We start from the raw sequence: 22,708 nt of genomic DNA on the forward strand, positions 1-22,708 counted from the left end.
CCATATGTATGTTTATGGAGACTTGAATGAATTAAAATATATTTTGCTTTGTGCAATTGAAGTGAGTGATTTCTCCTTCCCTAATCATGCATTTAGCTTGGTCGTGTGAGCGAATCCACGATTAACGACTTGAGCGAGCTCCATTGCCCCTGGTTGAGCAAATCCTAGGTCATCTATCCCTTGTCTCCTCGAGAACCCTTGGCTTCTCCTGCATCAAGTGGCATCAGAGCAAGTTTTTCCACTGCAGTTGAAGACCATGTCTGTGATTTACAATCTATTTGAAGAGCAAATTCTCGAAGAAATTAGCTTCATCAATTGGAATTCACCACCAATTTACGATGAGTTTATTGATGAAGACGAAGTCAATAATCGTTTTGTGAATGAAGTTGATGAGGAAGGTCGTGAGGTAAGCAGATTATACTCCTCAAGTTTGTATAATTTCTTAGAAGATGATATTGTTATTCACGTGATCGATGAGATTCTTGAAGGTAGTTTCTTGAATGTTGAGCACCAAGTAAAGATTGTGGATGTAAAGGAAACTTTACAGTTTATGAGTGAGGTGGTAAATTCAGACTTAATTAATGCACAACGTCTACATTGGGCAAAAACTCCTTACTCTGATATTCATGATTATATGTGGGATAAATTTCTTTATCATGATGATTTGGTTAGAAGAAAGTCTTTGAAAAAGAGAAGCATTGCTCACCATTGGAGTCATGCGCCATTTTGAGCTTATCCATTTGAAGAAAGAATATGGATTAAGACTTTGAACACTTGTATATTTCTTGTGTTATTGTACCTGTTATGGAAAAGTTTGAAATGCCTTCCAAAAGATCGAGGGAAAACCAAAAGTCAACTGAAACTCGATGACGAGTTTTTTTTTTGAGAAGAAGAGTATGATGCAATGCATGACATTAAATATAGTTTTTATATTAAATTTGATTGTTTGTGGCTTTTCATCTTTCAAAGCTATGTTTTATTAGGTTCCTAGTAACTATAATCGTTAGTAATAAGTATTTATCCTACCAATGTATTGTAATCTTTCTATTTAAAGGACTCCATATGTATGTTTAGGGAGACTTGAATGAATTAAAATATTTTTTGCTTTGTGCAATTGAAGCGAGTGATTTCTCCTTCCCCAATCAAGCATTTGGCTTGGTCGTGTGAGCAAATCCACGATTAGCGACGTGAGTGAGCTCTGTTGCCCCTGGTTGAGCAAATCCCAGGTCATCTATCCTTGTATCCTCAAGAACCCTTGGCTTCTCCTGCATCAGTTATTCTCAATCTATGGATGATGATTATTTGACGACTTCTCCAAAGTTGGCTACTCAACCTTTGAAATACAGAGCTAAGGATGAGAGAGGAGTCAGATGAGCTAGAATCGGGTTTGTATCATTCTAAATTATTTGTTTACTTACTGATAAAAGATATGGTTGCCTAATCCAGTTTTGTATTTTCAACATCTTAAACATTTTCTTTTGATAGCACTTCATTTTGATTTGTAAACGAACTATTACGCCCTGAGCCCGACATACGTCCAGGATCGACACGTGATGTCATCAGGTATCCGTATCTCTTACATACCCCGCCTCCGGCATATGTACAAAGCACATCACAAGATTTAAATTACGTAGAAATACTTTATGGTTGTATCTAACCTCCTTGTTAGACTGCCTATGCACCCTAAAAAGGAATCAAGTCATTCATAGTTCACCATTTGTTAAACTCTAAACCTTTCGTAAAATACTTCTAGCAGAAAACATAAAGTACCACACTACATACCAACCATAAGCCGAACAACAATTGTTATCGTGCCATTCACACAGGTATACCATTCACACTCATATGCTTCCCAACACTATTCCACAATCATATCAATCAATAACATATACAATGCACCAAAATGCAGGGCTAGAGCGACACAGTTCAACCAAAACCTACATCTTTGAAGAATGAGATTTCGGACCACTCAATGAAATCCAACAACATCGGGTTCTAGACCACTTAACGAAACCAAAATACCAAGCGGGATTCCGGACCACTCAAGGGAATCCAAACTAGGATACGATTCTAGAAGAGATTTCGAACCTCTCAACGAAATTCGAGTGGATACAATTCCGGACCACTCAAGTTACTCAAACCATCTCCAATCGAAGGGTCCAGATGGCCGAAAGTAGCTCGAAAACCGTCTCCAACTGAGGGTTAGGCCAAAGGGCTCGTGGGCCCCACTGGACAAAAAAAGGGCCAACCTGCCAGCCCAAATAAGCCAGCTAGCCAGCCCCAGGCTAGGCTCAATTTTGAATCCCCAACAGTTAACTGACGTAAGTTACCGTTGGTTATTTATTTATTTATTTATTTTGGGCCAATATATTTTTTTAAATTCTTAAAAATTCTCATTTTTTCCTATAAATACCTAAGCCATTCCTACACCATTCCTCACAAAATTTTCACCATTCCTACACCATTTCAATTCTCATATTTTCTTACCTCTTCCAATAATCTTTCCTTCAATTTTTTCAATAATTTTCAAATGGCCTCAGATGCATTGAAAAGTAGGACTTCGACCTGAAACGAAGATGAAGCTCTTTGCAGGGCTTATAGATAGGTCTCAGAAGATAGTGTGAGGGGGAGTTCTCAAACAAGTGATGGTGTTTGGACTCGTGTGTCTAAAAAATACTTAAAGTTCTACAAAGGCACCACTCCATCGAATACCCAAAACCACGAGAGTTGTTCTTCAAGATGGAAGAAACATATTCAGCCAAGTTTGAACAAATGGCATCAAGCACTGTTAGTAGCCGCAAGTAGACATGAAAGCAGCGCCAATTACTACGACGAAGTAAGTGTTTTCACAATTTATTTTAAATATTTAATTATATTACATTTAATTTCATAAATTAATTTCCTTTAATTTTTGTAATTATACTTTCTAGGTATGCCAAGCGAAGGAATTGTATATGGAGGGCAGCTCGAAACCCTTTCAGCATCATAGTTGTTGGGAAATTTGTAAAGGGTGGGTGTTATTTGAAGATCCACCTCAACATAGAGTAGGTCCTATGCCGGTGTTCGAAACTGCATCCTTAACTGTAGATATGGATGATGATGGATCTCCCACCATTCAACAAATAAGGGTAGAAAATCAGTCTTCGGGTGAAGGTTCCATACCTAGGGCTATGAGACAAAACAAGGCCTGAAGGTTGAAGGAAAAGGGCAAGGTAAATGATGATTACGTCGCTCAACAGGAAGTGGCGGCCTCATTGCGATTAATGGCAGAGCAAAATGCCTTTGCCGCGGAAGAAAGGAACCGTAGGCATGAAGAACTAGCCAAACAAATACAAGAAGAGATGGATGATAAGAATATGGAAAGGAACGCTTCGAATTACAGTCCAATGAGTAAGGCCTATTTTGATAGGAAAAAAAATGAAATTATGACCCGGGGGTAGTTATTTACCTCCGACTATACTCTTGCAATGACGGATGATGAAGATCATGATGATTATAGATATTAAATTTAAGTTGTTGTAGTTTTTAAATATAAGTTGTAGTTTTTAAATATAAGTTGTAGTTTTTAAATTTAAGTTGTTGTAGTTTTTAAATTTAAATAATAAATTATGTTTGGCCCCATGGCCCTCGGTTGGAGACGGTTTTTTGTGACAGAGCTAAAACGAGCCCTATGGCCCTTTGGCCCTCGTTTGGTTGGAGATATTCTCAATTTACAAAGGCTCAACAAACTGAACAAAGCACAAATAATAAATTTAGAACAGATCAATGAAGTGATATCCACAACTAGCCCTCACATTTCATCACATCATATCAATCATGCAAATCAAACCACATTTCAATTATGCATGTCAAATCACATTTCATAAATGTTTTTAATACACAATCAAATCACATTTTATAAAATCAAGTGATATCCACAAAAGACATTAAATACAAAACCAAGATAATAGACATATCACATATATTAAAGTCACTCACTAACCAATGTAGGCCCATTAGACTTCACTTAGTCTCCTGTAGTACTAATGTTAGTATTTTAAATGACTCGAGACATGTTGACCAAAAGTCAACGGTAGGGTCCACAACCCTACATAGTTCGATCCGGAAGATCCACGTACCGGATTTCAAATCCATAACTTCCTAAGGTCCTTATTATGCTCATAAAACAACATACTAAAATTTAATCGCGATCCAACGGTCGGATCTCCACCAATCACCAATTCAAGTGGCGGTCAACGTTTGATTTTACAAACTTAGAAATTCAATTCGGAAAAATCCATACATCAGATTCCCAATCCGTCAGTTTCTAATGTTCTCAAATATTATGTGCTATAACGCATTAAGGTTTGGTGACGATCCAACAGTCGGATTGTCGTTCGCTACAATAGTCAAGTGGTGAACCCTAATGAAACGAGGTTCAAACAATCAAATCACATCAAATGGATATCAAATATGAAATTAGGATATTGAATTTAACTTAAAGAGGCATCGTCGGCCCATTGGCCACGTGCTGCCGCAGGTGGCAGTTTATGGCGAGCGGAAACCTAATTTTTCGACTAATTCTAAAAATTACCAAAGTTTACAAGCATGTAGATCTCAATGAGAGGAAAAACTTTCATACCTAGGCCGAAATCCAATTCAGCTGGAAAACACCTCAAATCATCCTCAATCCGCTGGAAACCCAAAAATGGGTGAACTTCGATTGGCCTTCTCTGCTACTGCGCCGCCTCCAAACTTGTTTGGGGTTTGTTCCTGGGCTCAAGAGAAGGCTAATGGTGGTGGTGGTTGAAGGAATCACCTTATAGTGAATCACCGCCGTGAACCCCGTGATGCCATCGGTGCAATTCTTGTAAAACCAAGACCAAAAACTCTCAGATTTTTGGTGAAAATGGGAGAAGGGAGGTCGAGGATCCATTTGTAGGTGGTGGATCAGTGTAATTCACTAGAAATACCGAAGAAAAATAGCCAAAAATTTTGAAGGGAACCGAGTCAGGTCGCAGGTCGAAGAAAGGGAACCCGGTCGGCCGGTTCTCGCTACCCTCTTTTCCCTCCTTGCTCTCCCCTCTCATTGGTCTGCACCCCTCCTTTTCTCTCCTTTCCTTTCCATCACAGCCACACACGTGGCTTCACTGATCTTTGCTCCAACAAATCTGGAGCCTTCCAGATAATGGTCAAATGACCATTTCACCCTTTTCTTTGCTCATTTATAACTTCTTTGTTATAACTCCAAATTACATTCCGTTTGCACTCACTCATTCGAATCGAGATGTGCTATTCGAATATGTAAAGAAATCTGGAAAATATTGAAAGGATCAAATACATCCGCGAGGAATTCCATTTAGTACAATAGGGGCAATTTCGTCCTTTTACTTATCGAAAAAATATACGCGTCGAAACTACGAATACGAAATACGAAATTTTAAACAGTGAAATCTGGGGACGGGATTTCACACGAACTATGAACTTTATCTTTATCTTGGGTCGCAGTGTAACGTTTAATGATTGAATTGTTAGACGGTTTAGCGATTTTTTTAAGAAACATATTATTCTTGCCAGATGCTCAAGTATTATGTTTTCTACTTGATGATGGAGGAAAGGGTTTGGGGGGCTTTCCATCATTTCTGGATTCATGGTGATCAAGGTGGTGCTGTCGTTGTTGTTGTTTGTTGTTTGTTTGTGTTATGCCCGTACGGAGGGTGATTCACATAGAGAGGGAGAGATGAGAGAGAGATGGGAGAAGAGAGAGTTGAGAGTTAAAGGAAAGAGAGAGAGGGTTCATGGGGCAAGAGAGTAAGGAGAGGGGAAAGAGAGAGGGCCGGGAGACCAAAAATCAAAAGTGGGCCCCACCGGCTCACCAAACAAGACAAGAAAAGACGAAATAGAAAAATATCTCCCGAGATGCTAAAATTACCAAAATGCCCCGATGATTCGAATTTCGTAAAATCTTCATTTTAGTTCAAAATTTAATTCTGCTCGCACCTACGCGTTTGTAGCGACGAGTACTACAAGAACACGTCTCACGATACGAGGGTCAACATAAGTCAATGATTTTGCCTTCAGAGGCATTTTCATAAGTTCTCGTTTTAAATTTATTAAAACCGTAAATTTAGGGATGGGTAACATGGGATTAGTAGAAAAGAAAAAACCATGGTTGGTAGGTTTTTAGACCCACTGAACAGATTAAAGGGACTAGCTCTGAAGTTTTTTATTAGTGATATATTGCAACAGTTATGTGAAAGCTCAAGAAAAAAGTAGCTGCCGCATTTTGAAAAGTAATGTTAATGTTGATGATTTTTATTAAAGCAGCTAAAGCTAAATGTTGTTCCCACCACATTTCCTAGAAACTCATTCTGATGCTTTTCAGTGTTGATCCTCCTCCTTAATCAGTAATCAGACCATCGCTTTTGAAAAACTTCAACCACAACTTTTTTTTTTTTTGGGTAAACATTCCACCTCAACTTTTGTACTAGCATATTTCACGTGGATTGTGCTTTGGCTGTTGCCCCAAATACTGCAGTTTTAAGCCTAACACGGAACTAGCCTTGAAAGACCTAAACAGATGCTTGTGTTCTTCCGATTGTCAGTTTTTGCATACACCATTTGAATTGATATTTTTCATAAAACAGACCTTTACACCCTGACTTAGTCCTGCAATGACCACCCAAAATGATATTCCTTCTTCTTCTTTCTCTTCTCTAACCTCTCGATGGACATACGATGTTTTCCTCAGTTTCAGAGGCGAAGACACTCGCAGAAACTTTTCGGATCATCTATATGCTGCTTTGAACCAGAAGGGAATATTCACGTTTAGAGATGATGAAGAACTTGAGAGGGGAAAAGCCATCTCCCCAACAATCTTGAAAGGAATCGAAGAATCCAGGTTTGTACTTGTCATTCTTTCAAGAAATTACGCCAATTCAGCATGGTGCTTGGATCAGCTTGCAAAGGCAGTTGAATGCATGAAAGTGATGGGGCAGACAATACTCCCAGTTTTCTATGACGTGGATCCATCCGAGGTACGAAAACAAACAGGGTATTTCGGGATAGCCTTCTCTAAGCATGAAGAAGCCTTTAAAGAAAATATAGAGAAGTTGCAAAGGTGGAGAACAGCTCTTCTTCAAGTAGCCAATCTCTCCGGATGGCATTTGCAAGATGGGTAAGCTGCTTTTAATATCTTTTTCGTAGTTAAGCCAGCTGTCTGACCACTTCAAAATAATTAAAGAAACAAAATTTAAAAGGACTGAAAAACAAATCGAAGCCTGTGGTTCGAAAAATATTAATGTTTCCTACAAGCAAAAAGCCTAGAACCAAGGCATAGTTCGATCACATTAAAATGATTTTTAGGCTACAGATTGTATGCTTTTGAAATTATGGTATAGGGCGTTTTTAAAAAATAAAATTCGGCTTGGTAGTTTTACCCAATTTACTCATGGAAAAACATACAATATAAAACATTCCATTCTATCACTTTGATTGGTGCAGTGGTGCTGATTAACATACCATGAGGTGGTCACTTATCAGTGTTACTTTTTGCAGATATGAATCCAAAATTATTGAAGATATTGTGAGATATATTTTCACTAAAGTAAATCAAACAATCTCAAGTATACATACAGATTTAATTGGGATGGATTCTCACGTAAAAGAAGTGCTTTCTTGCTTGGATACGGGGTTGAACAATGTAAGTGTGTTAGGGATTTGGGGGATGGGGGGCATGGGTAAGAGAACCATTGCAGAAGTAGTTTTTGATAAGATACGTTCTCAGTTTGAAGCTTACAGCTTTCTTGCCAATGTTAGAGAGGTAACTGAGAAACAAGGTCTAGTCTATTTACAAAAGCAACTTCTTTCAGATATCCTGTTTGAGAGTAATGTAGATATAAATAATATCCATATGGGGATGAGAAAGATGAGACAGAGACTGCGTACTAGAATGGTTCTTATCATTCTTGATGATGTGGATCAATTAGAACAATTGGAAGCATTGTGTGGTCATAGTTGGTTTGGTTCAGGGAGTAGGATCATAATAACATCAAGGGATGAGCATTTACTACGCACATATGGAGTGGATAAAATGTATAAGGTTAAGCCATTAACTGATGATGAAGCTCTTCAGCTCTTTGGTCGGAAAGCATTCAAGAAAGACCTGGTTGGAGAAGACTTTCTCGAGCTATCAAAGAATGTTGTAGAATATGCTAATGGCCTCCCATTAGCTATTGAAGTTTTGGGTTCATTTCTCTTTGGTAGAAGCATAGAAGTATGGTCAAGTGCTTTGGACAGACTAAAAGAAAATCCTGACAGAAGAATTACTGATGTGCTTAAAGTTAGTTTTGACGCTTTACATGACATAGAAAAGACAGTATTTCTGGACATTGCATGTTTCTTTAAAGGGGAGGATAAAGATCACGTAATAAGAATACTGGAAAGTAATTGCGGCTATCGTCCAGACATTGATATAGCAGTTCTCATGGAAAAATCTCTACTAACTCTGTTCGGAAGAAAGTTGTGGATGCATGATTTGATACAAGAATTAGGCTGGGAGATTGTTCGTCGAGAATGCAGTGAAGAGCCGGGCAAACGTAGCAGGTTGTGGCTTCCCAAAGATATCATCCATGTACTTGTAAATGATGAGGTAAAATGTTAGTATAAATGTAGGTTTCAAGATTGTTAGAACTTATTATCATCTTCGTAATATTTTACAGTATGTACTGCAACTAATTCTTTCTTCTTCTTCATTAGGGAACAATTGCGGTTGAAGGTATATTCTTGAATTTCCCAAAAGAAGAGGAGGTTTTCTGGAATGTTGATCCCTTCCCAAAGATGCCCAAGCTAAGATTGCTCAGAATTAGTAATGTGACATTTTCTGGGTGTGTCAAATATCTTTCAAATGAGTTACAGCTTTTGGAATGGCATGGATGTCCTTTAAGTTCTTTTCCATCAAACTTTCAATCAAATAATCTTGTTGAACTCATCATGCATTCGAGCTTTATTAAAGAACTATGGAGGGGAAATCAAGTAAGCTTTTTATTATATTTTTTTAATATATCAACCCATTTTATTTGTTTCATATCATTTGACTAATTATTCTTTAAATTATATCAGAGTTGGAGAATGCTACAGTTTATTGATTTAAGTGGTTCCAAATACTTGATCAAGACCCTAAACTTCAGTGAGGCTCCAAATATTGAGACACTAGTGCTTCAAGATTGTACAAGATTGGTCGAGGTTCACCCCTCCATTGGAGTTCTCAAAAAACTTATTTTGTTGAATATGAGAAACTGCAAACGTGTTGAGAGCCTTCCACCTTCCATTAGCTTGGAATCTCTTGAGATTTTTATTCTTTCTACCTGTTCGAGACTCAAGAAGTTTCCTGAAATTGGAGGATATATGGGAAACCTGTTGAAGCTTCATTTAGATGGAACTGCTATAGAGGAATTACCTACGTCTATTGAGTGTTTGCCTGGCCTTACTTTCTTGAACTTACAAGACTGCAAAAACCTTTTGCATCTTCCAAGTACCATTCAGTATCTAACGTCTCTGAAATCTCTGAATCTATCAGGTTGCTCAGAGCTTGACGAGATGCCGGCAAATCTGAGTTCTGTGGAATGTCTGGAGAGGCTTGATATAAGTGGAACTGCAATACGAGAATCATCATTCATTCTAGATATGAAGAATCTACAGTTTCTTTCCTTGCAAGGATGTAAGGATCTTCCTCCAAAATCATGGCATTCACTCTTTAATTGTTGGTGGTGGGGTAAAAAGGTCCAAGGTCCGTTGAGTTTGTTGTTGCCGACTTCATTCTCGGGTTTAACTTCCTTAACAAAGCTAAACTTGAGTGATTGCAATCTGACAGAGGGAGAAGTTCCAGATGATCTTGGCAGCTTATTCTCCTTAGAAATCTTAAATTTAAGTGGTAATAATTTTGTTTCCTTACCAGAAGGTATCTCTCAACTCTGCAATCTTAAATCTCTGAACGTGAGCCATTGTAGTAAACTTCAATTGCTGCCTAAGAAGCTTCCTTTAAGTGTTCGACAAGTGAATGCGGATGATTGCATTGCACTGATTGATTTCAAAAGTCAATTCAAAATATGGACTTCCAATGATACGGGAATTACTACGATCAGTCACCTCATTCCCTCTTAGAATCAACAACTTTTTCCTTCCTCTGTTGGAATAATTTTTGGATCGTCGGGCCCACCCCACTCTAACGACATCGATATTGTCCCCAACTTAACCACCTGCCCAATCCGTCAGGTGTGGGGTTTTAGCACAAAAGGCCTCGATATTAGTTAGAGTGGGGTAATACTATTTAAACCCCTTTGGTTTTCTTCACCCCACCGATGTGGGACAGTTTAACACTCCCCCTCACGTGTAACCTCATTTAGTGGTTCACACGTGGAGATCCACATCGGTGATTGAAACTCAGAGGTCGGCTGACGTTGGGCCCACTTGTTTTCAATTGGAACTCAGCGGTCGTCTCTATATTAAGAGCTCAGACTTGTTTCCTTCCGGGTGGTGACAAGCTCGTTGGCTTGCACGGGCCCACAACCGTGGGCTCTGATACCATGTTGGAATAATTTTTGGATCGTCGGGCCCACCCCACTCTAACGACATCGATATTGTCCCCAACTTAACCACCTGCCCAATCCGTCAGGTGTGGGGTTTTAGCACAAAAGGCCTCGATATTAGTTAGAGTGGGGTAATACTATTTAAACCCCTTTGGTTTTCTTCACCCCACCGATGTGGGACAGTTTAACATCCTCAAGAAACATCAAGGATTTAACTTCGTGGACTTCAACAACTATAGGGGGAATGAAAACTACAACTGTCAGTTGTCTCAAATCATCTGTTGAGCATCCAGAATGGAAAGCAGTCGATGAGTTTTCAGTACCAGCTCAAGTGCTTCAAAAAGACCTTGAGGTCTCTCTCTCCCTCTATCTCTATCTCTATCTCTCTCTTCTTTTATAGGGCTATTTCTATCTGTCAGTATGACACGCGACAACTTGCACAGAAATTGATCATCTTTCTTTTATAACTTTTAATCGTTTTCTGTTTTACGTTTCAGGGGTTGGATTTTACGGCATCGCCCTATCAATCTGTTTCTACTCGTACTGAAATTCCAGAGTGGTACACTGATACTGCTACCAGAGAATCTATAGCAATCCCTCTATCTCCAGATTTGGATGAAGATAAAAAGTGGATTGGGGTTGCATTGTGTGCTGTTTTCTCAGTCAAAGGAGATCCTGTTGTTTCTCACATTGGATCAAGTTCAGAAACTTCTAATTATTTCTATCGATGCAAATTCGGAACTAGTGAATTCATAGTGGAGCCATTAGTGTTTGACACCGAAAACTCCTGCAACTTAGTCAAATCTAGTTCTAATGTTTGTGCTGTGTTTTATGTACCTTGTCTGGGATTTCGGAAGATGTTAAATAAATCAGGTGCAATGTGGGCTGCATTTGAGACAGACAACCCATCCATGAAGGTCCAAAAATGTGGTATTCGTCTAGTGTACAAGCAAGATGTTGCAGGGTTTATCCAAAAAACTATGCAGGATGATCATGAAGGTTTTCGACATCAAACCCCGTTTCAAGATAACTGCAATCCAATTGAGGTTAATAAGGCTATAGAACTTGAATATGGGTGGTTTAATTTGGTGGATAACATTTTGGAATGGTATGATATTCTGACCAGAACTTTGTTGCGTCTAGAATCTTCTTGATCATTATGTGATGCTGTATGTATAAAGTAATCCTTTGTTTTTTTTTTCTTCCCATTTGTTATCTGGTTGCAGGGAGAATTTTACAGCCGCCGAAAAGGGTTCGACAATTCTTTTAAGGAGGAATATTGAGTCACTTCTTCCAAGATATCTGGAGGTCACTCACTCTCTCTCTCTCTCTCTTGCATCTTGCGGGCGCACGCATACACACAGATACACATTAATTAATCATTTCTGCATTTTCCAGCAGGGACTACACCACATGGGTCAATTTTATCAATTTGGTTTAAGTGGAAGCCCATCTTGGTTCAATCCTAGAGTCGGGTCCTCCGTTTCAACCCAGCTGCCTAAAACTCTCTACAAAAATAAGAAATGGATGGGAGTTGCTCTATGTGTGTCATTTTCAGTACTGGACTGGCATAAAGTAAAAAGGGGTTATAAAGTTTCTTGTCAAGTAAATTCGGGCAATGTTCATATAGAGTTGTCCCTATGCTCGACCAATTTTATATGTGATAAAAGTCAACTTTGAATTATTTACATACCGAAGGCAGAGTTGCCGGAATGGTTCACTCGATCAAGTTCAAGAAGCACTTTGTTCGGAATTGACAACTCTGCCGTTGAGGTTCAAGTGTGCGGGTACCGTGTTTTTTACCGGCAAGATTTAAAAGGATTTGTACAGACAATCATCCAGTGCATATTGCGTAGCTCTGACACCACCCTCTTTGAAAAGTATAATAAAAAAATGGTAGAAGATTGGCTAACTTTGGTAAGATGGCAAGGTCTTAAAATTGATAGAGAACTCAGTAGACAATTCAGTTCCTCGCAGCATGAAAGAGAGCTGTTTCAGTTGATCTTGAGCCATTACAGGAATCAGGTCTCTCTCTCTCTCTCTCTCTCTCTCTCTCTCTCATATAAATCTCACATATGTAACTGTGATTTACAGGACTGGTCTGTGGCTGAGTGTACATGTAGGTTCCCTGGAATTGAAATTCCCAAGTGGTTCGTGCATTTGAATAAAGGCGGTTCTGCACAGATACAACTACCTCCAAATTTGTTCGATGATGCTAACTGGATGGGTATTGCTGCATGTTCTTATGCCTCGATCCACGAACATCCAACCGTCATTCTTGACACTCCGGATTCAGAGTTTAGTCGTGCACTGTATTGCTATCTGGACACCAATCTCCCTAATGTCAGACTCCATGGTTTAGAGCATACAAACAAAGCCTTGTGGTTGCATGCTTGCAACTTCACTTGGTTTACGTATGCACCACGTGCTAAATTTTCTGGTTCGCTGAATCAATGCAATCTAGTCAGGGCAACTTTTGGGTCCAATAGCCCAGGCTTAGGACTGCATCAATGTGGTCTTCGTCTAGTGTTTAAGGAGGATGTGGAAGATCTCGTACAAACTTTGACCCTCTGCCGATTATCTGCCAAATGTTATCATTCGGAACAAGCAAGGCAGGGTAATTAAAATTGGTATAGTACAAGACATGTTGATCATCTGATTCTCAAGTGCTAGGGCAAGCATGCATGTTACAACTTGTAAAGCCTTTTGTCTTTTTTTCATTGGATCAATTTTGTCAACTTTTGTGGGAAGTTATTTCCTTCAGTTGTGGGGTTTTGTTGCTCAATGGGGTGTCTTCTTCCTTGTGAAGGTTTGAAACCATGCCGACCTGATTCACTTGGGTTCTTTTTAATTTTTTTTTTTGGGAAAGCTTGATGGTACGAGAGGAATTTTATTGATAAAGAAAAAAGAAGTTACACTTAGTCAGGAGGGACATAAACCAAACCCCTCATAGTACAAGGAAAAAAAAAAGAAAAAAGAAAAAATACATGAAGAAGAATGGGGACATAAAACCTTACCCTTCTACAAACGAAAACAATAATGGTACAGGGAAAAAAAGGGGAGGGAGACATGAAACCTAACCCTTCTAAAAGCAAACCTAAAAGGTCTAAACTTGCAAAACAGATCAAGCAACATCACAGGTTAAGAAAAGAACATAAAAAGGTCAGACAAACCTGTATGTCGAGATGCATATTAAATTGAGAAGCAGAAGCCAAGAAACCCAACATGGTCTGAAAACAAAGCAGCACGAGCCGCCATTGGAAGGGAATCATGCCATACCAAAGTTGGTGAAGACAAGCCCATTGTTAGCAAAATTGGGTTGCTAAATGTGTATTCATTATCATTATTATTACTAATACTACTAATTTACTTTTTAATGATTGAAGTGTATCAATTTTATCTCATCTGAAAAGCAATGACCCAGTCTAAGTTACGGGATCGGGATTCGAACTTGTATCTGCATGTCTATAAACAGTATTTGAATTTTGCAGATTAGGTCAAACTTTCAAGGCATGGCAGACAATTTGATTAGCTGTTTACATTTGTAGATTACAAAGTTTAATTTGCTTACATTCACACTTAAGATTACTTAAAAAAGAGTTGTCAAGATCACAATTAGTGTTTGGTCTGATAATAATTGTGTTCACTTAAATTAACTAAAGAAGTTCTTGGGCTAGACTGATATGAATGAGGATGACAATATAGATTTTTGATAAATTCAATAACAAATGAGAATAGTGCTTTTGAAATAACCTACATGATCTTAACTTATGCATCCTATGCGGATAGAAAATTCAGAAAATTATCTCAAGCATAAAATCAAGTCACAAGAATGAGAAGGACCTACATATATGGCACACTTATATTATCACCGTATTGTTCCGTGTCAATAAAATAAAATCTTTGTCCATATGTTTTTATTTTATTGACATGAGGTGCTATTATGTCGGTATACTTGTATTATGTACATAGTTCTGTCAAGAGCATCCATCCATCCATAAATAAGTGTAGATTTTTCTTGAGATTTTGTTTCTTTCTGTTGACTATCCATTAAATAAGTGCAGATTTTTCTTGAGATTTTGTTCCTTTCTGTTGACTGGTAGATAGTGAATGATATATATATATATATATATATGAAGAATGAAAGAAAGTGGACGAGGGTTGCACTGTGTGCTCTCTTGTCGGTCAAGGAGAATCCTGAAGTATCCCCCATTGAATCGGATTCAGAAACTTGGAATTACTTGTATCATTGCCAAATTGGCGGAACCAATGAATTCCTACTGGTACCAGATAACTGTAGGGATCGCGTTACGTATTCACATACCCACTCTAATTTTCTGTGTGCTCTATGCATCTTCTTCTCAATTTCCAGAGACGTTAAATAAATCAAGCCAATTGTTGTCTCCATTCCATACCTCTAACCATTGTTTGGCTGAAGCCTGAAAATATGGTACATAACTTAGAACTAATCAAAGGTATTATATTTCTATAATGTTGGAATGGCGAAGCACACTTTGTCTCATTGCGGCAGAGTAAGAGGAGATGGATGGCAAGAAGCATCGGAATCTGTACTCGGGTTCAAATGTAATCACCTAAGTCTTTAGTGGAGTCCAGTGGGGAAAAAATACAATGGCTCGTGGTTAAATGGTGGCCAGAGGAAATTGTAAGGGCATCGTGGAATTAATCAATATAGAATTTCCTTCTTCCTTTTCTCTCTAAATTGTCCTTTCATCACTGTCACCATAGCTGCCATTGCAGGTTGAGGCCATTGCGGGTCAGGGTTCTATCAGACTATCAATACCAAAACTGAAAAAATATAGCGAAATTAATATTTAGTTTTTGGTTTTCGTTTTTGTGGTAGAGATAGTGCGAGGAAATGAGGGATTTACCAATTAGGTAGATTCTCTCTTCTTTCAAAAAGCTTTCTGTGATGATTTATCATTTGTTCAGAGTAAATGCATAGTGTTAACACCCACTTTCAGTGTTTCTGATCAGATTCTGCACAGACCTTTCTGTAATCTTCACCATAGCCAAAGTGGTAACCTTCCACACCTTCAATGATCAGCCAAACAGATATTCCTTCGTCTTCTTATTGGTCTCCTCCAACTCCTCAATGGACATACGATGTGTTCCTCAGTTTCAGAGGCGTTGACACCCGCATAAATTTTGTAGACCATCTGTATACTTCTCTGAATCACAAGGGAGTATTTGCATTCAGAGGTGCTGAACAACTTGAGAGGGAAAATCCCATCTCGCCAGAACTCTTGAAAGCAATTGAAGAATCAAGATATGTAATTGTTGTTCTTTCAAGAAACTATGCCTACTCAACATGTTGCTTGGATGAGCTTGCAAAGAGTGTTGAATGCATGAAAGTGATGGGGCAGACAATACTCCCAGTTTTCTATGACGTGGATCCATCTGAGGTACGAAAACAAATGGGGAATTTCAGGAAAGCCTTCTCCAAGCATGAAGAAGCCTTTAAGGATAACACAGAGAAGGTGCGTAAGTGGAGAGATGCACTTACTGAAGTAGCTGATCTCTATGGATGGCATTTACAAGATGGGTAAGGTTACCGATCTCCTTGTAGCACTGTAAAACTTTATTCTTTTCTTTTTGTTTTTTACAAGAAAATTGCAGAGGAGGTATACCAAAGAGCTTTTTCCGTTCTTGAAACAAAGAAGAAGGAACATACAAAATTTAACATTTTGTTATCTTTTTATTTGGTTGAGTGGTGCTGACAAAACTTCAATGAGAGGATTATTTATTCGTTTTTTCAGATATGAGTCGAAAATTATTGAAGATATTGTGAGATATATTTTCACTAAACTAAATCAAACAATTTCAAGTATACATATGGATTTAGTTGGGATGGATTCACGCGTAAACGAAGTGATTTCATGCCTAGACACAGGGTTGAACAATGTATGCATGTTAGGGATTTGGGGGATGGGGGGCATGGGCAAGACAACCATTGCAGAAGTAGTTTTTGATAGGATACGTTCTCGGTTTGATGCTTACAGCTTTCTTGCCAATGTTAGAGAGGTAACTGAGAAACAAGGTCTAGTCCATTTACAAAAGCAACTTCTTTCAGATATCCTGTTTGAGAGTAATGTAGATGTACATAATATCCGTATGGGGATGAAAAAGATAAGACAGAGACTGCGTACTAGAATGGTTCTTGTCATTCTTGATGATGTGGATCAATTAGAACAGTTGGAAGCATTGTGTGGTCATAGTTGGTTTGGTTCGGGGAGTAGGATCATTGTAACATCAAGGGATAAGCACTTGCTATGCACATATGGAGTGGATGAAATGTATAAGGTTAAGCCGTTAACTGATGATGAAGCTCTTCAGCTCTTTTGTCGGAAAGCATTCAAGAAAGACCAGGTTGGAGAAGACTTTCTCGAGCTATCAAAGAATGTTGTGGAATACGCTAATGGCCTCCCATTAGCTATTGAAGTGTTGGGTTCATTCCTCTTTGGTAGAAGCGTAGAAGTATGGTCAAGTGCTTTGGATAGACTTAAAGAAAATCCTGACAGAAGAATTACTGATGTGCTTAAAGTAAGTTTTGATGCTTTACAAGACGTAGAAAAGAAAGTATTTTTGGACATTGCATGTTTCTTTAAAGGGGAGGATAAAGATCGAGTTACAAGAATACTGGAAAGTAGTTGTGGCTATCGTCCAGACATTGATATAGCAGTTCTCATGGAAAAATCTCTACTAACTCTATTTGGAAGAAAATTGTGGATGCATGATTTGATTCAAGAATTAGGTTGGGAGATTGTTCGTCGTGAATGCTGTGAAGAGCCGGGCAAACGTAGCAGGCTATGGCTTCCCAAGGATATCATCCATGTATTTGTAAACAATGAGGTAATATATTATTACAAATATAGATTCAAAGATTACTAAAACGAATTTATCATCTTTGTATTTTCTATGTCCTTGTACTGCAACTAATTTCCTTCTTTTTTGTTAGGGAACACTTGCAGTGGAAGGTATATTCTTGAATCTACCAAAACAAGAGGTGGTTCACGTAAATGTTGACCCGTTCTCAAAGATGTGCAAGCTAAGATTGTTAAAAATTAGTAATGTGCACTTTCCTGGATCTATCAGATACCTTTCTAACGAGTTACAACTGCTGGAATGGCATGCATTTCCTTTTAATTCTTTGCCATCAAACTTTCAATCAGATAAGCTAGTGGAACTCCGCATGCATTCAAGCCGTATCAAACAAGTATGGAGGGGAAATAAAGTAAGATTATGTCTTTGTGCGTGCTTATATTTTGAAAAATATTAATATCAACGTATTATTTATTTCACTTTATAGTAATTTCTATGTTGTACCAGCGCTGGAGTATGCTACAGTTTATCGATCTAAGTGATTCCGTGTACTTGATTGCAACCCCAAACTTCGTTGAGGTTCCAAATCTTGAGAAGTTGGTGCTTCAAGGTTGTACAAGATTGGTTGAGGTTCACCCATCCCTTGGATTTCTCAAAAACCTTATCTTGTTGAATATGAGAAACTGCAAATCCATTGAGAGCCTTCCACCTTTCATCAGTTTGGAATCTCTTAAAACTTTAACTCTCTCTGGTTCTTCAAGACTCAAGAGGTTTCCTGAAATTGAAGGAAATATGAAAAGCTTGTTGGAGCTTCATCTAGATGGAACTGCCATTGAAGATTTACCTCCATCAATTCAACGTTTGACTGGTCTTACATTGATGAATTTGGGAGGCTGCAGAAACCTTTTCCGTCTTCCAAGTACCATTCAGTATTTGACGTCTCTGAAAACTCTCATTCTAACAGGTTGCTCAGAACTTGATGACATACCTGAGGATTTGAATTGTGTGGAATATCTTGAGGACCTTGATATAAGTGGAACTGCTATAAGAGAATCATCATCCATTGCAGCTATGAAAAATCTGAAGACTCTATCCTTCCAAGGATGTAAGGATCTACCTTCAAAATCGTGGCATTCTCTCTTTACTTGTTGGTGGTGGGGTAGAAAGGGAAATGTTCCTGTGAGCTTGTTGTTGCCTACTTCATTCTCTGGTTTAACTTCTTTGACGAGCCTAAACTTAAGTGATTGCAATCTGATAGATGGAGCAATACCTGATGATCTTGGCACCTTAATTTCCCTAAGGACATTAGACTTGAGTGCTAATAACTTTGTGCACTTACCCGAAAGCATTGGCCAGCTATCCAAGCTTGAATCTCTCAAATTGAGGAATTGTAGTAGGCTTCAGTCACTGCCTAAGAAGCTTCCATTAAGTGTTCGACATGTGCCCGCTGATGATTGTACATCACTGATAGATTTCCCAGATCAATTCAAAGTATGGACCTCAGATGTTTCTGGAATGACTACAATCAGTGCCCTGATTTCATCCAAGCATCAAGAATCTTCTACTTCATCGCCACCAGACCCAAAACATACAAAGACGTGGACTTCATCAACTGTCCCAGGGCGTAGTTTCTTTAGTTTTGACCCCGAATCAGATAAACTTCAACAATGGAAACCAGTTCATGATCTTTCACTGCCAAATCAAGTGCTGCAAAAAGACATTGAAGTCTCTCTCTCACTCTGTCTCACACGCACACATACCCACAAAAAAATGTCGAGCATATTTTCGCTATGCCAAGTATCTGTCTTTTTCTATAACTAATCATAATCCTTCTGTTTTATGTTACAGCTATTCGATTATAAGTCATATTCCATAAAGTCTTGTGATTATCAAAATGAAATTCCAAAGTGGTTCAACAACATAGCTACCAGAGATTTCATATCAATCCCGGTGCCTCCAGATTTGAAAAATGATAAGAAGTGGATGGGCGTTGCTATTGTTTTCTTGGTGAAGCGAAAACCTGGTGTCTCCCAGATTGAATCGGATTTTGCTTCTGATTACTTCTACAAATGCAGAGTGGAAACTGAGGAATTTCAACTGGAACCATTCCTCCTTGACTGGACACATCTCAACTCAGTTGAATCAAATTCTGAGTTACTTTGTGCTTTCTATGTACCTTGTGTGTGCTTTCCAAGGATGTTAAATGAATCTTTTGTTATTGGGTCTGTATTTGAAACCAACAACCCGTGCATGGAGGTCCAGAAATGTGGGATTCATCTAATTTATGAGCAAGATGTTGAAAAGCTTATCCAAACATTCATACCACATAGTTTTGGTATTGGAGGGCGGCAGCAGCTACAACAACAAATACCTGTGCTGTCCAAACAAAGTCAGCAAATAATCCCTTCTGAGCCCTCCAATTTGAATGAAGTTGGTAAAGCTGCATCAGAGCTTGGATGGTTTAATCTGGAGAATGACATTTTGAGATGGTAGAGTTTAATTTCTGAAAACTACGTTATTAGCTGCGTTAAAAATTTAAAACTTCATCCTTCATTTAACGTTGGAGTTCTTTGATATATACAGGGAGAAATTTATTCCAACTTGTGAAGAAGGTTCCACAGTTCTGTTGAGAAGGAACATTGAGTCTGTTCTTCCAAGATACCTGGAGGTCTCTCCTCTCTCTCTCTCTCTCTCTCTCTCTCTCTCTCAACACATTATTTCTGCATTCTCCAGGGACTAAACCATAGGTACCAAAACTATGATTTTTCTTTAAGTGGATCCCCAGCGTGGTTCAACACTGAAGTTGGGACTTCTGTGACGATCAAGTTGCCTCAGAATCTGCACAAGAGTAAGAAGTGGATGGGGTTTTCTCTATGCGTATCACTTGCAGTGGAACACCAGCACATCGTAAAGGAGGATCAGTATCATGGTTCTTGTCGACTCGAAATGGGTAAACATTATATGAATCTGTCCCTAAACTTTGAGTCCGTGATATCTGATAAGCATCACCTTTTAATTGTTTACATTCCACGAGCAATGATTCCCGAACTGTTCACTAAAACATCATCAAGGAAAATCTGCCTTTCCTTTATTACCTATAAACCTGCTTTAAAGGTTAAGATCTGTGGGCTCCGGATTTTGTACAAGCAAGATTTACAAGGATTTGTCCAGACAATCATACAGTGTATATTAGGCAGTTCAGACACCCTCCTTGGATATTATAATGAATTGGTGGTAAAACATTGGATAAACTTAATTCTGGAGCAACGTCACAAAGTCCTCACAGAGGAAAAACATAGTCCCCAAGAATGCGATCACAGTACTCCACACGAAAGAAAGTTCCAGTTGATCTCTCAAAATATCAGAAACTGGGTATGTCTCTCTTATCTCTCTCTCTCTCTCTCTCTCTCTCTCTCTCTCACATTTAGAAATTTTCTCTTCAGGTCTGGTCTGACGATCACTTTGCATTGAAGCTTGCTGGAATTGAATTTCCGAAGTGGTTCTTGAATCCGAATAAAGGCGACTCTGCACAAATTGAAGTGCCTCAAAATTTGTACGATGATGGTAATTGGTTAGGGATTGCTCTATCTGTTTCTTCATCGATCCATGAACATCCAAACATCATCAATGACACTCCGGATTCAGAGTTCGCTCGTGAGCTCATTTGTGATCTGAACACTCAGGTTGATCGTGACAATAAGCTCCGTTTTACATTCGATACAGATAAAGACATGTGGTTGCATGCGCATGATTTGATTTGGTTTGTCTATATACCGCGTGCTCTATTTCCTGAATCGTGGAATCAATTGAATCTAGTCGGTGCAACTTTTGGGTCCAATGGCCCGGGCTTAGGACTGCATGAATGTGCCATTCGTCTAGTATTCAAGGAGGATGTTGAAGAGCTTGTACAAACATTGACCGTCAGCGAGTTATCTGCAAACTGCGACCATTGCAAGGAAGCTGCAGAATATGGTAAATAGTAGTACCAACAGGACACGATTAAAGATTAGGAGAGCTTACTGGTCCCTTGCCAAGGACGATGGCAAACGTGTTGTAATTGACCTTTTACTTGTTGCACCCAGAAAAATTCGACAATGAAGTTGTCAACGGAAGTATATGCATTGACAGGAAGCAATTAGTTTATGTTCAAAAGTTTGCAAGGCCATCAGCGGTTGTTATTATAAGTACGTTGAAATTAGACATGGTGAATTTGTTTCAATAACTGCCAAATAACTTGAATAGTGGAGTGGATTTGTTTGGAAACCTTGCCAAATAACTAGGGTTGATGTTATGTTTTAACTGTAGTCAAACAACCCAAATAAGTGTTTGTTTTAACGCAGCAAAATATATGATATACCAAAATCTCTAGCAGCAGAGTAAACTGATATCAATTGATTAGAGTGAACATATAAAATGTAGAATTTAAATCTTTCATCCTGTTCAAAGTCGACGTCAAAGTATTAAAGAATTCTCCATGGAGGGAGGGAGGTCTTAGATATATAGACGAGACGATGCCACTTTGTGTTGGAGAACAATTTAAAAACAAAAATAACAGAAATACAGAACTCAAAATACTTATACTTTATTATTCAAATATACTTGCAATACAAAATGAAATTACACAATAAATACATAAATTAAAATGATACTAACTTGAGTGAATCAAAGGTAGAGGCTAGAGCAAACGCTATGTTCTTTAAACAGTATTTTCGTCTCACTCTTGTGCTTGTGGTTCTACAATGTATGCCCGACCACGATACAACTACCTAATTCTACAACCCACACTGGATTATAGAATTCTAGCGAATTGTTTTGTGTGTTTACTCTCTGAGAATCTGTACCGAAGAAAAAGAAAGAAGAAAATATGATGTTTTGATGGAACTGAAGACTCCAATTATATAGGCTCGTTCATACCTCTATTAATCAAAACATTTTTAATTAATTTTAATTCAAAACTTAATTCAAAATTAAAACTAATTGATTCGATTAATATTAATTTATAATATTGTTATAATCATCAAGCCTAATCCACATAATTGGTTGCCCAAACCTCAATCCTCATTCCAAATGATCCAAGCCCTAACCGCTGGCAGGAAGGACTAGACCTATTGTTTGGGCCCAAAATAATAGTTTGGGCCAAGGGTAGGATCACTCTCGGCCCGGGAGGCCGTGCGGCGAAAGGGCCATGGATCGTTCAGCTCATGGGCTTCCAAGCCTAGGTCGGTTAAATAAGAACGCAAGCCGAGTCCTAGTACAATAGGGACTCTCGACGGGATCAGTAATCCAGAAAGCGAATCCGGCTC

At 38.6% G+C, this 22,708-nt stretch overlaps 1 protein-coding gene and 2 pseudogenes across 3 annotated transcripts; all 3 read left to right on the forward strand.

The window, feature by feature from the left end:
- Positions 1–256: 256 nt before the first annotated feature.
- LOC126621469 (uncharacterized) lies at positions 257–3,506 on the forward strand (annotated as a pseudogene).
- A 2,827-nt stretch (positions 3,507–6,333) lies between these two features.
- Positions 6,334–21,668, forward strand: LOC126621491 (TMV resistance protein N-like). 3 transcript variants are annotated; one of them, XM_050289994.1, is made up of 9 exons: positions 6,334–7,156; positions 7,537–8,080; positions 16,887–17,435; positions 17,542–17,817; positions 17,913–19,130; positions 19,254–19,894; positions 19,989–20,073; positions 20,139–20,777; positions 20,849–21,668. In XM_050289994.1, the coding sequence occupies exons 1-9, from the start codon at positions 6,654–6,656 to the stop codon at positions 21,383–21,385; spliced, it is 4,992 nt and encodes a 1,663-aa protein (XP_050145951.1). In that variant the 5' UTR covers positions 6,334–6,653; the 3' UTR covers positions 21,386–21,668. The 3 variants fall into 3 exon arrangements, with proteins under 3 accessions (XP_050145951.1, XP_050145950.1, XP_050145952.1); XM_050289993.1 differs by lacking the exon at positions 16,887–17,435 and having other exon boundaries at positions 6,336–7,156; positions 7,537–8,629; XM_050289995.1 differs by lacking the exon at positions 16,887–17,435 and having other exon boundaries at positions 6,336–7,156; positions 7,537–8,629; positions 20,879–21,668.
- On the forward strand, positions 10,574–13,486 carry LOC126621493 (uncharacterized; annotated as a pseudogene).
- Positions 21,669–22,708: the final 1,040 nt, after the last annotated feature.

Source organism: Malus sylvestris, chromosome 5, assembly GCF_916048215.2.
Source record: "Malus sylvestris chromosome 5, drMalSylv7.2, whole genome shotgun sequence".
NCBI classification, from domain to species: Eukaryota; Viridiplantae; Streptophyta; class Magnoliopsida; order Rosales; family Rosaceae; genus Malus; species Malus sylvestris.

What these genes read in the sequence shown, in the direction of transcription:
- LOC126621491 (XM_050289994.1), top strand. Translation starts at nt 6,654, where the DNA reads ATGACCACCCAAAATGATATTCCTTCTTCTTCTTTCTCTTCTCTAACC. An exon ending in GAGTGGATAAAATGTATAAG is followed by an intron (nt 8,081 to 16,886) that starts GTTAAGCCATTA and finishes GAAATGTATAAG; the next exon opens with GTTAAGCCGTTAACTGATGA. An exon ending in ATGTATTTGTAAACAATGAG is followed by an intron (nt 17,436 to 17,541) that starts GTAATATATTAT and finishes CTTTTTTGTTAG; the next exon opens with GGAACACTTGCAGTGGAAGG.